Source organism: Myotis brandtii, unplaced genomic scaffold, assembly GCF_000412655.1.
Source record: "Myotis brandtii unplaced genomic scaffold, ASM41265v1 scaffold624, whole genome shotgun sequence".
Taxonomy (NCBI): domain Eukaryota; kingdom Metazoa; phylum Chordata; class Mammalia; order Chiroptera; family Vespertilionidae; genus Myotis; species Myotis brandtii.
This window is the reverse complement of record NW_005370385.1, coordinates 729,294-741,044: the sequence shown is the minus strand read 5'-3', so window position 1 is coordinate 741,044 and position 11,751 is coordinate 729,294. Positions and strand designations below refer to the sequence as shown.

The following is an 11,751-nucleotide window of genomic DNA, read 5'->3' as shown; positions in this document are numbered from 1 at the left end:
GCTCCCTTCTGCAAAGGTGCTTCAAGACAGGGCGCAGTGCGGCCCGGTCCCAGTGCTGCCCCTTCTGCAGAGGCAGCCTCGAGGGCCCGGTCCAGGCGCCACGCATCCACAAAGGCTGGACTGGGTGCAACCTGCTGTGCCTCAACCTCCCACAGCCCCTCCCCCAGCCGGCCTGGCCCCAGATCACCCCCCACCCACCAGTGGGCAGGGGGCGGGGCCAGCGCTAAGAAGGGAGAGCCAAGGGCTGGCAGCTACTGGTGGCCAGCAGTGGCAGCAGCAGCGGGGTGATGGGGGCAGCGCCTTCCCCGATCAGGCCGGTCGCCTCCCGCAGAGTAGGACATCCCCTGAGGGCTCCTGGACTGTGAGAGGGGGCAGGCCGGGTTGAGAGACTCCCTCCACGCCCCCTCCCCCCATGCAGGAATTTCTTGCACCGGGCCTCTAGTCTTTAAATATTTTCCAATCTAAAGAAAAACTCAGTTTGTTGTTTTTTTAAATCCATGACTTCTCATTAGTGGAAATAACATTAGTTATATCTCAAAGGGATATAACCAGTAAAAAGCAGTAACAACTTCTTAATTACGAGTAACTTCTAACAGCGATTTAAATCTGGCAGGAAATTAAATGCATTACCTAAATCCATGAGGTCTCATTCCCATACCAGTAACTTCAGGAGGATAGGGTCCACGCGGGTCCTTTGGGAAGACAGCGTATCTAGGTCCCAGCGGAGGGACAGCAGGCGGCCTGATGCTCCCAGGATAGGGGGGTGGAGGCCTGGAGAAAGCCTGGCTGACACTCTCAGGCTGCCAGTGCTGCAGGGGACTGGGATGAGGCACAGAGGCTGCATCCTGGGAACCTTTCTCCTGTCGACCTGCCATCTTCTTCTGCTGTTGCTGCTGCAGAATTATTTCACGTAACTTCTGCCGCTGAAGGAAAGAAACAAAAATCACTGGGATTTCTGGTAGCTAAGGGCTTTCTGGTAACTAATGCTTCCAATATACGACTATGGTAATGTTTAAAATATTTTTTTAATATATATTTTTTAAATTTATTTCAGAGAGGAAGGGAAAGGGAGAGAGAGAAACATCAATGATGAGAATCATTGATCAGCTGCCTCCTGCATGCCCCACACTGGGGATTGAGCCCGCAACCTGGGCGTGTGCCCTGACTGGGAATTGAACCGTGACCTCCTGGTTCATAGGTTGACGCTTAACCACTGAGCCATGCTGGCCAGACAGTGTTTAAAGCATCTTAATGTTTTGCCCTCGGTGGGTAGCTCAGTTGACTGGAGCATCATTCCAGTTAAGCCAAGGCTGTGGATTCGATCTCTGGTCAGGGCACACACAAGAAATCAACCAATGAATGCATAAACAAGTGGACCAACAAATCCGTTTCTCTCTCTCTCTCTCTCTGAAATCTATCAATCAATCAATCAATCAATCATTTAAATGTCTTAATGTTTTAAAGTTTGATGAAACACTAGTTATACTTAACTATTCAATGGTTACAAAACAGATTACTTGGGGCCTTTTCCTTGCCTGAAAACTATCACAAAACTTAAAAGATTTCATATATAACAATTCCCCTAAAAATTCATAAATATTGAAAATATAGTAAATCCAAATCAACTGGTGTTAATTTCACCACTTCCATTTTTCTTGTTTGCAGTACAATGAATTCTATAGAAGATAAACTTTAACATTTGTTAAAGTTTGATGAAATGAATAGCTTTCTCAAATAATGTACTTAAAACATCAAAGAACATACAATGTGTTTACCTGTCTCAATTTCTCTGTATCTGCTTGGGACATATTGATGGTGTTCTGTGTGTCAGTGACTCCCGAGGTTGGTACCGGGCCAGGAAGTTGGGAGACACTGGAGAACTGCTGGCCTTGAGAATTCATGGGGGTGTTTGAAGGAGCACTGAAGTTCCCCTCAGACCCAGGCCGGGGCTGATCAGCAGCATCAGGAGCCATTTGACTTGCTCCAAAAGCATCAGCCTGAGGCCTTGGAGTCATTGGGGGCTGGTCGTAGGGATCCCGAGCAGCAGATGGGGAGACACGGCTGAATGTGTCTGCAAGGCCAGGTCCGGGCGGCCCCGGTGTTTGGGAACAGGCTTCGGGTGTCCTCACCACAGGGCCAGGTAAGGCTGTGCCTCGATTCTGTGTTGCCTGTAGGAACACATCCTGACTTGACATGAGGACAGGTCTTGTCACTGAGGACCGAGCAAAACCCTCTGAAACCCTTGGCCTTGGTGCTGCTGGTGGCTGCGAGTAAAAAACAGAGACGCCAGGTCTTGGTGTTCCAGGAGCATGAGCGTATGGGTCAGAGTGCCTCTGAGTAGTTGCAGATGTAACAAACAGGTCTGCTTGTGTAGGTGGCCTGGGGGTTGGTGGCTGCTGACTATATGGATCAATCGTCGCGGGCCGAGGAGTTCCAGGAGGCTGAGAATAAGGGTCTGGATTGGAGGGAGATGGTCCTGAGGGCTGGAAATATGGATCCTGAGATGTTGGCCTGGATATGGTGCCAGGCTGGGGAAAAGCCCTTGAGGGGTGGGCGAAAGACTCATTCATTGCAGGACGTGGGGTGAGGGGAGGCTGGCTATATGGATCACTCGATTGGTTATGAGAAAAGTTATCTGCAGGTCGTGGTGTCAAGGCAGGCCTTTCATAAGGGTCGGCGGACAGCCGCCTTGGTGGATGTGGCACTGGCCCGTAAGGGTCCTGGGAAGGCGGAGGCAGCTGCATGGGAGCCTTAAAAGGTCCAGGACCACTATCAAGGGGTGCAGGCGTCAACAAGGGTCGTGCATATGTGTCAGGGATCCGTTGTCTTTGAAACACATCTGTCCTAGGAGATGGTTTCATGAAGTGATCATTGGTTCCAGCTGCTAGACGACCTTTTGCAGTTTGTTCTGGAACTATAGGAGCCCGGGGCAGGCCCAAGGGTTTGGGAAACTGGTCTGTTGTCACAGGCCTGGGTGTGTCTGGAGGCTTTGCATAGGGGTCACTACTTGTCGAGGAGGAAGAGCAGAAATCTCGGATGGGAGATGGCCTGTTTGCTGTGCCCTCACCCATTTGAGGGGGCCTCGGTGCTGACGATAAAGATACACAGCTTTCCACCAGTGCAGAATTCCTTCTGGAAAAGCTGTGGCCCCCAGGAGGTGGTCTTGGGGTACCAACCATTTTCGCATAAGGATCCACTGGAGATGGTGGTCGGGAGTTAGAAGATCCGGGTGAGAACACCTGAGGGGAAGGCGGCTGAGAAGTCTGAGGCTGTGAAGGGCTCTCCTGGAGGGGAACCCGGGAGGGAGTGGGAGGAGGAGGAGGAGCCTGTGGCTTTACAAACACATCGTCTGCAGATGAGGAAGTTGGGGTGCTGGGGAGCTGCTTTGTAAACAGGTCTTTATGGAATGACTGTGCAGGAGACACGTTTCCAGGGCCAGGCTGGGCAGCCAGGGGGCTCTGTATCCCACTGCTGGGTGTGTCCGAGCGCGACAACGCCAGCAGAGGCTGTGAGCCAAACTGCTGCTGCTGCTGCTGCTGCTGCTGCTGCTGCTGCTCGCTCTTCACCTGCTCCAGCTTCTGGGTAGCCTCAATCTTCGCCTGCTGCTTACTCTTCTGGCGCATTTGCTATTGGATGGGGACAGAGAAAGCAATCATGTGGGTAAGGAAGAACGTAGCTATCATGGGGGGAGAGGCTGTTGCCTTTCTCTTGAAATTAATTCTTAATTCTCTTGAGAGTTAATGTGTTTGATATCTGCAGTGCCAGGTGGCACCCACCTTATATTCAGTCTCCTAACAGGAGACATTATTCACCAGTCCACCTAACTCATGCCGAGGGCAGCATGTCGTTCTCAATGACCTTCCCAAAGCAGCTTACAAATATTTTACTGAGAAAGGAAAGTCTACTTTTAACCAAACTTTTATGTTCTAATAAAAACTATGTTCTGAGATAATGACATAAATAGCTCTCTTTAAGCAAAAATGCAATTTTGTTTTTAAATGCAATTTTGAAAAAATCCACATACCTGTCTAAATTTCCATTCCTGTTCATGTTCCGATTCTCTTTGCTTTAACGGATCTTTAAAGAGATCCGAGTCAAGCCGAGAGCTGGGGTCGCTGCTGTCCGGCTGCTGCTGCCTCTTCAGGGAATCATTTGACATCTGCACTTTATTGATGCGCAATGCAGCTCGGTTGTCTCTAGCTTTTTGCTTTGAAAAACAGATCAGAAAATCATCTGTCAGTTAATGTTAACAAATTTTAAGACATAAAAATAAAATGAACCTATGTTGATCTTTCATATAAAAGCAAAAAAAGGTCTAGTTAAACAGTTGAAACAGCCCTAGCCAGTTTTCTTAGTGGGTAGACCATGGGCCCACAGACTTGAAGGGTCAAGGGCATATCCCTCGGCCACAGGCTCAATCCCAGCCCAGGTTGGGGTGGTTGTGGGAGGCAACCAGTCAATGTGTCTCTCTCATTTTTGATGTTTCTGTCTCTCCCCTCTCCCTTTAACTCTCTCTAAATATCAATGGGAAAAATATCCTCGGGTGAGGATTAACAATAAACAAACTACCTAATTAACTAACTACATAAACAGTTGAAACATAACCCTTTAGAATTTACAGCGTTCTGGGTGAAAGGACTGGATACCACCTCACCTTCTCCCTTCCAGAATGGGTGTTACCACCCTTATCTGAATCGGGTTAGAGAACCCAGGCATTGTAATCTAGTGTTGTCTTCAAAATGGAAGAATTCATATCTTGCTCAATTTAGAGAAAAGGAAAATATCAAATCAATCTCCAAATCTAAAATCTGGAATTTGAACTTTAACACAAAAGAAAACCCACCTCAATGCTATCACTACCTCTGATAGTCCAGATTAAAGCATTACCAACACATCAAAAATAATTTCTGCCCAGCTGGCGTGGCTCAGTGGTTGAGCATCGACCTATGAACCAGAAGGTCATGGTTAGATTCCCAGTCAGGGCACATGCCCGGGTCGCGGGCTTGTTCCCCAGTGTGGGGCATGCAGGAGGTAGCTGATCAATGAATCTCTCTCATAATTGATATTTCTCTCTCTCTCTCCCTCTCTCTTCCTCTCTGAATCAATAAAAATATATATTTAAAAACAATAATAATTTCTGCTCCATCCAAATAATTATCACTGACAATGTATGTGCTAAAGATTAAGTTGGAAATTAACTGCTTATATTTTTCAAAGCAATAATGTCGATTTAATATGCTTTAAAATGAAAGCAAGGACTAGGATCCAGCTGGCAATCTCAATTTGGCTCCCTGGGAAATAACAATTCATCTCTGAACTATGACTCTTATAAATACCCTAATGACTCTGACAAAGCGCATGTTTCAAAAGCTCCTGAAAGGTGTCTGGATATGTCCCTTTCAAGTTCCAGGATGATTTTCTACTGGACCTGACAAAAAAGAGTTTATTATGGAAGAAACAATACAAGAATGCAGCCTCAAAATTTAGTACTCTTTTGAAGAGATAAAGCATGTTTAATTTAAAAATGAATTAAACACGCTCCTAAAATAACTGAGTTCAATCTTCAACATCCTGGTGCTGTTAAGTTGCTTCTAAAAATGTCACACTTTAAAAAAAGAAATAAAAGAAAAATAAATAAATAAATAAATAAGTCACATGCAAGACTAAAGAGTTAGAAAATCCCTATGGAAAACAAAGCTATTTATGTGTTGCACAAGTATAAACATGTTTTCCGCAATGGAAAATCATTTTAGAAACCTAAGACAATAACAATAAGGGTCAGGATTATGTTCAAAGATATAACAACGCAGAAGAGTTTGTCAATACCACGTATGGTGCTCTTTCCTGGGAGCTTGCTTTTCTCCACAGCTTAGCAATCTGTTTCACTCTAGTAGTCCAGTCTGCAACAAAAGAATACAGCATGTACATTTATGGAGCCCACAATAAGGACGTGTCACAATAAAAAAGCTATGAACTCCTGAAAGTTAAATGTTTTTTGGCCAGATTTTCATAATTTAAGTTCTTTGTACAGTACAAGTTGATGGCACATAGTAGGCTAAAAATATATTTTCTGAATAAAGTGTTGCCTTATTAATAATCTCACATGTAGAGTTGGGAAGTTTTTAAATCAAAAGGGCTAAGCAGCCAAGTTAAATTTAAGTCAAGTATAAGAAACTCCCTCAATCCTGTAAGATGCTATCAGAACCAAAGCTACAAGTTTTGTAAAATATCTGTACTCAAGAGAAGGCTATCAATTTGATCAAAAGGAAGTGAGTATTAGAAATGAGAGTCTCACCAGCATTTGTGCACAACAAAGACATGGAAAGTCATGATTTTAAGCTATTTCTATGAAATTCATTGTCAGGACAGTCTATAAAATGAAGTTTAGGTAAGATGAACAGTTAATGGTTAATGTAGAAACAATTTAGTCTATATTAGAAGAAATGTAGAAAAGGGAAGGAAGGGAAGGGAAGGGGAAGGGGAGGGAAAGGAGGAGGGAGGGAAGGGAAGGAAAGAGGGAGGGAAGGGAAAAGGGAGGGAAGGAGAAAATTTCAAAAAAGGCACTGAAAGAAAATGGCAATCAGCTGACAGATCAGCAGCTTTAACCTGCTATTTTGTGAGGTTCTAGAGTCACATAGTAAAGAAAATTAAACATTAAAGAAAATTAAACTATAGCTCTGCTCTCAAGACAATTTACACTGACACAAAATGACTTGCTATAATTAGATGTGGTCATCTGAAGGCAGCAGATAAAGTGTGGTTAGATGCACAGGAAGAATACATGTATTGAGTTAACAGACATCGCTGCACTGAAACTGCTGGGTTATTGTTAGGGAACATGGCATTTATTTCTTACACGTAATGAATCAAGTACCAGGAGGAGGATTAACTGAAAGGGCACCTGAACAGACTAGGTCATCCATTAGCAAGTGCACTCGCAGGTGGGCAGCCGCTCAGGTGTATCTAACACAATGGTGTGCTGACAAGGAAGCTACTGCAAGACAGTGTGTGCGAGACCTTTCCAATTCTGGTTTGTCTAGCAACATGAACTCAAGACAATACCAGCATTTGCTTACAAATACTCTACAAGTTGGTTTCATTAATCCAAATGATTCATCCTCTAGTCCAGGGGTGGGCAAACTTTTTGACTCGAGGGCCACAATGGGTTCTTAAACTGGACCGGAGGGCCGGAACAAAAGCATGGATGGAGTGTTTGTGTGAACTAATATAAATTCAAAGTAAACATCATTACATAAAAGGGTACGGTCCTTTTTTTTTTTAGTTTTATTCATTTCAAACAGGCCGGATCCGGCCCACGGGCCGTAGTTTGCCCACGGCTGCTCTAGTCGATCAGAATTTCCAAAGGGGGACACTGTATCATCTGCAATTTTTGTTCAAACAGACTGGACACTTGGGGGAAAGGGAATATAATACTGAGTTCATTTTGATGGAAACAAGACTCAGAATGGAGTCTGATACAGCCTAACTTTAACACTTTTTTTTTTAACTGACTTAACACTTTAAAAAAAATTTTTTTTTTTATTTCAGAGAGAGGAAGGGAGAGTAAGAGATGGATAGAAACATCAATGATGAGAGAATCATTGATCAGCTGCTTCCTGCATGCCTCCCATTGGTGATCGAGCCCAAAACCAGGGAATCGAACCAGAACCTCCTGGTTCATAGGTCAATACTCAACTACTGAGCCACACCAGCCAGGCTAACACTTGTGATTAAATGATGATATTCTGTTCCAGGAAATTTTTTGTACAATTACACATATAACACAACGCTGACTTTATATATTTGTAGTCTCTAAGCGAGGAAAAACAGATCATTTCATTCATTAAAATTAGCTTAAGGGAAATATGCAAATGGCCACAGGGCCTAGGACTAAGAAAATGCAAGATGTTTCCACATATCTAGGAACTAGGACTATCAGGTTGTGCATAGTCATACTAGATGAAAATCAGTGATGACACATGGGCGCTCTACTGTTGTAAAAAGAACACAGACAAAACAAAGATTGTCTTACACATGCGGAAGTTGGTAACACAGATAGCAATCATATACCCAAACCCGAGACTTACCAGGGAACTCGTCCTTCAGGTTGGGGAAGTTAATGTTTGTGTAGAGAACTGGTGCAACGGTGGCCATCTCCCCCAGGGCCTCCTCCTTCTCCCACTTAAGTGTGCTTCTCTGAGCATTGGACATCGTATCGCTCTCCCCTTCCACAGGGGGAGCCGAGGAGGTCCAAGAGCTGTGAGGGTCACTGGCCATTGGATTAAATGCTGGATTCTTATCCCTGGTAAATAATATACAACGTTACTTCATAAACATAACTAACTTTCGAGTACAATTTCATCAAAACTTATTATAAAATAGCTTAAATGATAGATCACAATAAATGTAACAAACATTAATATTATGCACAATAACAGAATAACATTCATAGAACAAAAATTACTTAAGTTTCCACAGGAAGTGAAGGCTTTTAAATACCTGGCATCAGTGTAAGGGGATTGTGCTATGGCAGAGAAAGTTCCCAGTCCACTTCCAGGAGGCAAAGAGTTGTGTGGGAGATGAGGACTGGGCCCAATAAGGCCGTTCATGAGTGGCATCCGTGAAAAAACATCTTAAAAGAAAATAATAATTCAGTCTGCATATTATTCATAAATAAAAAAGCAACAGAAATATTTCTAGATAAATACTTATATTGCTATTTAATAATAAAGTTGGATATGGGTAATTTTTTCAATATTATCCTGTAAAATATTGCTTAAAGAATGATTGGCCATAAATTTTTGAAATGTGTCTCTAAAATTCTGTTTACTTTGTTATAGTTTACTGGAAATAGTACATGTTTTGGAGTCTGACTGCCCTAGGCTTGAATCTTAATTCTGCTACTTGTTAGAGGTAGAATCAATCACTCTTTCTGTAAATGGAGGTATTCTGTGATTGACACAATGTACGGCCATTCTCAGCACTAATGCAGTGACTGCTCAGTACATATCAGCACTAAAAAAAGAATAAATCTAGAAGTTTTATCAGATACTCTTCCTCTTCTTCATTCAAAATTAACAAATAGAGATTCTTCTAATTTACTTATTCCCATTAATACAAAAAACCATCTATGATTCTTAAATTGGCACTCTCTCTAAAAGAGTTTAGAACAACAAGCAGTATTTATTTCATCTCCCATCATCGATTAGATCATTACTACTAAAAATATATTCATTCTGGATTTGGCCTAATTTTCATTACTTGTGGTTTCAGCTCTCAAATGCATTTTAGCTCTTATTCCCTCTTATTCACACGCTTCCAATACCTTATCACCTTTTTCCTATATAGACATTAGGTAAACCTTGTTTCCCCTGTAACTCTCCTTAGCATGCGGCTCCAACCCTACTTGTGACCTTCTACTGTCCTTATCTAAGCAGTTTTCTAGCAAAAAAAAAAAACCCAACAAAAAACAAAAACAAAAAAATACAAAAAACCTCCCAATTCAGGGGCACACTCTTCTAAAGTAACAACTACAGGACCTCTGTTGTCACAGCACTCAGAACACACTGGGAGACCCTCCCTCACAGTTAATTCTACAACTAGAATACAGTTCCCATGTAAACACCTGGCACACTTGTTGTAATGACAGAGAACCCCAACCTGATGACTTGGTCATACCATTAAAAGAAAAAATAGCCCAGCACACTGTCTTGTGTGATGTGCTTTCTCATGAACTATGTCTAAAGCACACAGAGCTCCCATTCCTACCTGAGGATTCGGAGGCTGATCGGTGGCAGGTTTTAGGATTTTTGTCTCAAGGACTTCTAGGTTAGGGCTTATCCTACTAAATTGAACAGCAGGGCCCACTGGATCAGGCCCCCACAATGACAAGGTTCTTGAGAGACTTAAGTTCACACCAAGATTAGTTTAAAGAGTGAGATTTAATTCAAAGTAGAATGCTAACCTTTTCTTTTCTTTCCTTTCCTTTTCTTTCTTTTTTTAAAAATCCTTACCCGAGGATATTTTTCCACTAATTTTTAGGGAGAGTGGAAGAGAGAGGGAAAGATGAAGAGAAACATCGACATGAGACAGACACATTGACTGTTTGCCTCCTGCATGTGCCCTGACCAGAGCCTGGGCCTGGGCCCGAGGAGGAGCCTACAACGGAGGTATGTGCCCTTGACAGCAATTGAATCTGGGACCCTTATCCACTGAGCTAAATCGGCTAGGGATAACTCTATTTTCAACTTCAGGAAAAAGTAAGCTCCATTATGTAATTAGGATAAACAAAGGCATCGTTATTGGAAATGAGAATGTGATCCATCCCCTAGCTATCTGTCAGCACGGACAATGGGAACCACAATGAGCACATGAAACCTTTAGAGATAAAGGCAGCTATCCTATCTAATAATAGACAAACATGGTAATTAACCATACCTCCAACACGCTTCCCATTGGCTAATCAGGGTGATATGCAAATTAACTGCCAACCAAGATGGTGGCCGGCAGCCAGGCAGCTGAAGCGAACAGGAGGCTTGCTTGCTCCAGTGATGGAGGAAGCCAAGGTTCCCTGCCTGCCGCCTCCCAGCTCTGAGCTGCACTCTAAGCAACTATGTTGCAATTATAGAAGCTAAACAATCCCCAGAAACCTACTTTCAGCCAGCCAGGCCTCAGAGCTGGAGTTGCAACAGTGTTTCAATTATAGACACTAAACAAAGCCAGATACCTGCTTTCAGCAGCCGAGGTCTCAGAGCTGGAGCCAAGCCTCAGAGCTAAAGCTGGCTCTCAGCTCCAGTGACAGCCATAGAAGGTAAATAAATCCCAGAATAAAATAAAAAAAAAAAGAAAAAAAGGAGAGGTTGGGAGCTTCAGTCCCCCGCCAGCCTGAAAACGGCCCTCAGCCCCTCACCCAGACTGGCCAGGCACTCCAATGGGGACCCCCCCCCTGAAGGGGGTGTGACCAGCTGCAAACAGCCATCATCCCCTCATCCAGGCTGGCCAGGCACCCAAGCGGGACCCCCACCCTGATCCGGGACACCCTTCAGGGCAAACCAGCCGGCCCCCACCCGTGCCCCAGGCCTCTATCCTATATAGTAACAGGGTAATATGCAAACTGACCCTAACAGCAGAATGACTGGGAATGACTGGTCACTATGACACACACTGACCACCAGGGGGCAGACGCTCAATGCAGGAGCTGCCCTCTGGGGGTCAGGGCGCTCTCACATGGGAGGATCTCTGCTCAGACAGAAGCCAGGCTGATGGCTGCCAGTACAGTGGTGGTGGTGGGAGCCTCTCCTGCCACCTCAGCAGCCCTAAGGATGTCCGACTGCAGTTTAGGCCTGCTCCCTGCTGGCAAGTGGACATCCCCCGAGGGCTGCTGGGCTGCCAGAGGAATCTCTGATTGCCATCTTAGGCCCAATCCCCCGGGTAGTGGGCCTAAGCCAGCAGGTGGTCATCCCCTGAGGGGTCCCAGACTGTGAGAGGGCACAGGCCGGGCTGAGGGAGCCCCCCTCCCCCCGCAAGTGCACAAATTTTTGTGCACCGAGCCTCTAGTCTATATATATAAAAAGCTAGTGACCGAAACGACATAACGACTGGAATGACCGGTCGCTATGACACCCACTGCTGTCAGCGAACCGGCCAGATCGGGGGGTGAGGCTAACCGGCTAACCTCCCGTGGCCCCTCCCCCCAGCCGGCCCAGCCCCTTATCAGCCTCTCCCACCCTGATCGAGGGCGAGGGGGCCAGC

At 44.7% G+C, this 11,751-nt stretch overlaps 1 protein-coding gene across 4 annotated transcripts in view; it reads right to left on the bottom strand.

The window, feature by feature from the left end:
- Positions 1 to 11,751, bottom strand: part of KMT2C (lysine (K)-specific methyltransferase 2C) — a 253,697-nt gene that overhangs the window by 44,920 nt on the left and 197,026 nt on the right. For all 4 annotated transcript variants that reach the window (XM_014528208.1, XM_014528209.1, XM_014528207.1 and 1 more), the window contains 6 exons: positions 8,500 to 8,632; positions 8,088 to 8,302; positions 5,827 to 5,900; positions 4,025 to 4,207; positions 1,776 to 3,626; positions 631 to 923 (listed from right to left, as the gene is read on the bottom strand). In XM_014528208.1, coding sequence (XP_014383694.1) covers positions 631 to 923; positions 1,776 to 3,626; positions 4,025 to 4,207; positions 5,827 to 5,900; positions 8,088 to 8,302; positions 8,500 to 8,632 — 2,749 coding nt within the window. The remainder of the gene's footprint in view (positions 1 to 630; positions 924 to 1,775; positions 3,627 to 4,024; positions 4,208 to 5,826; positions 5,901 to 8,087; positions 8,303 to 8,499; positions 8,633 to 11,751) is intronic.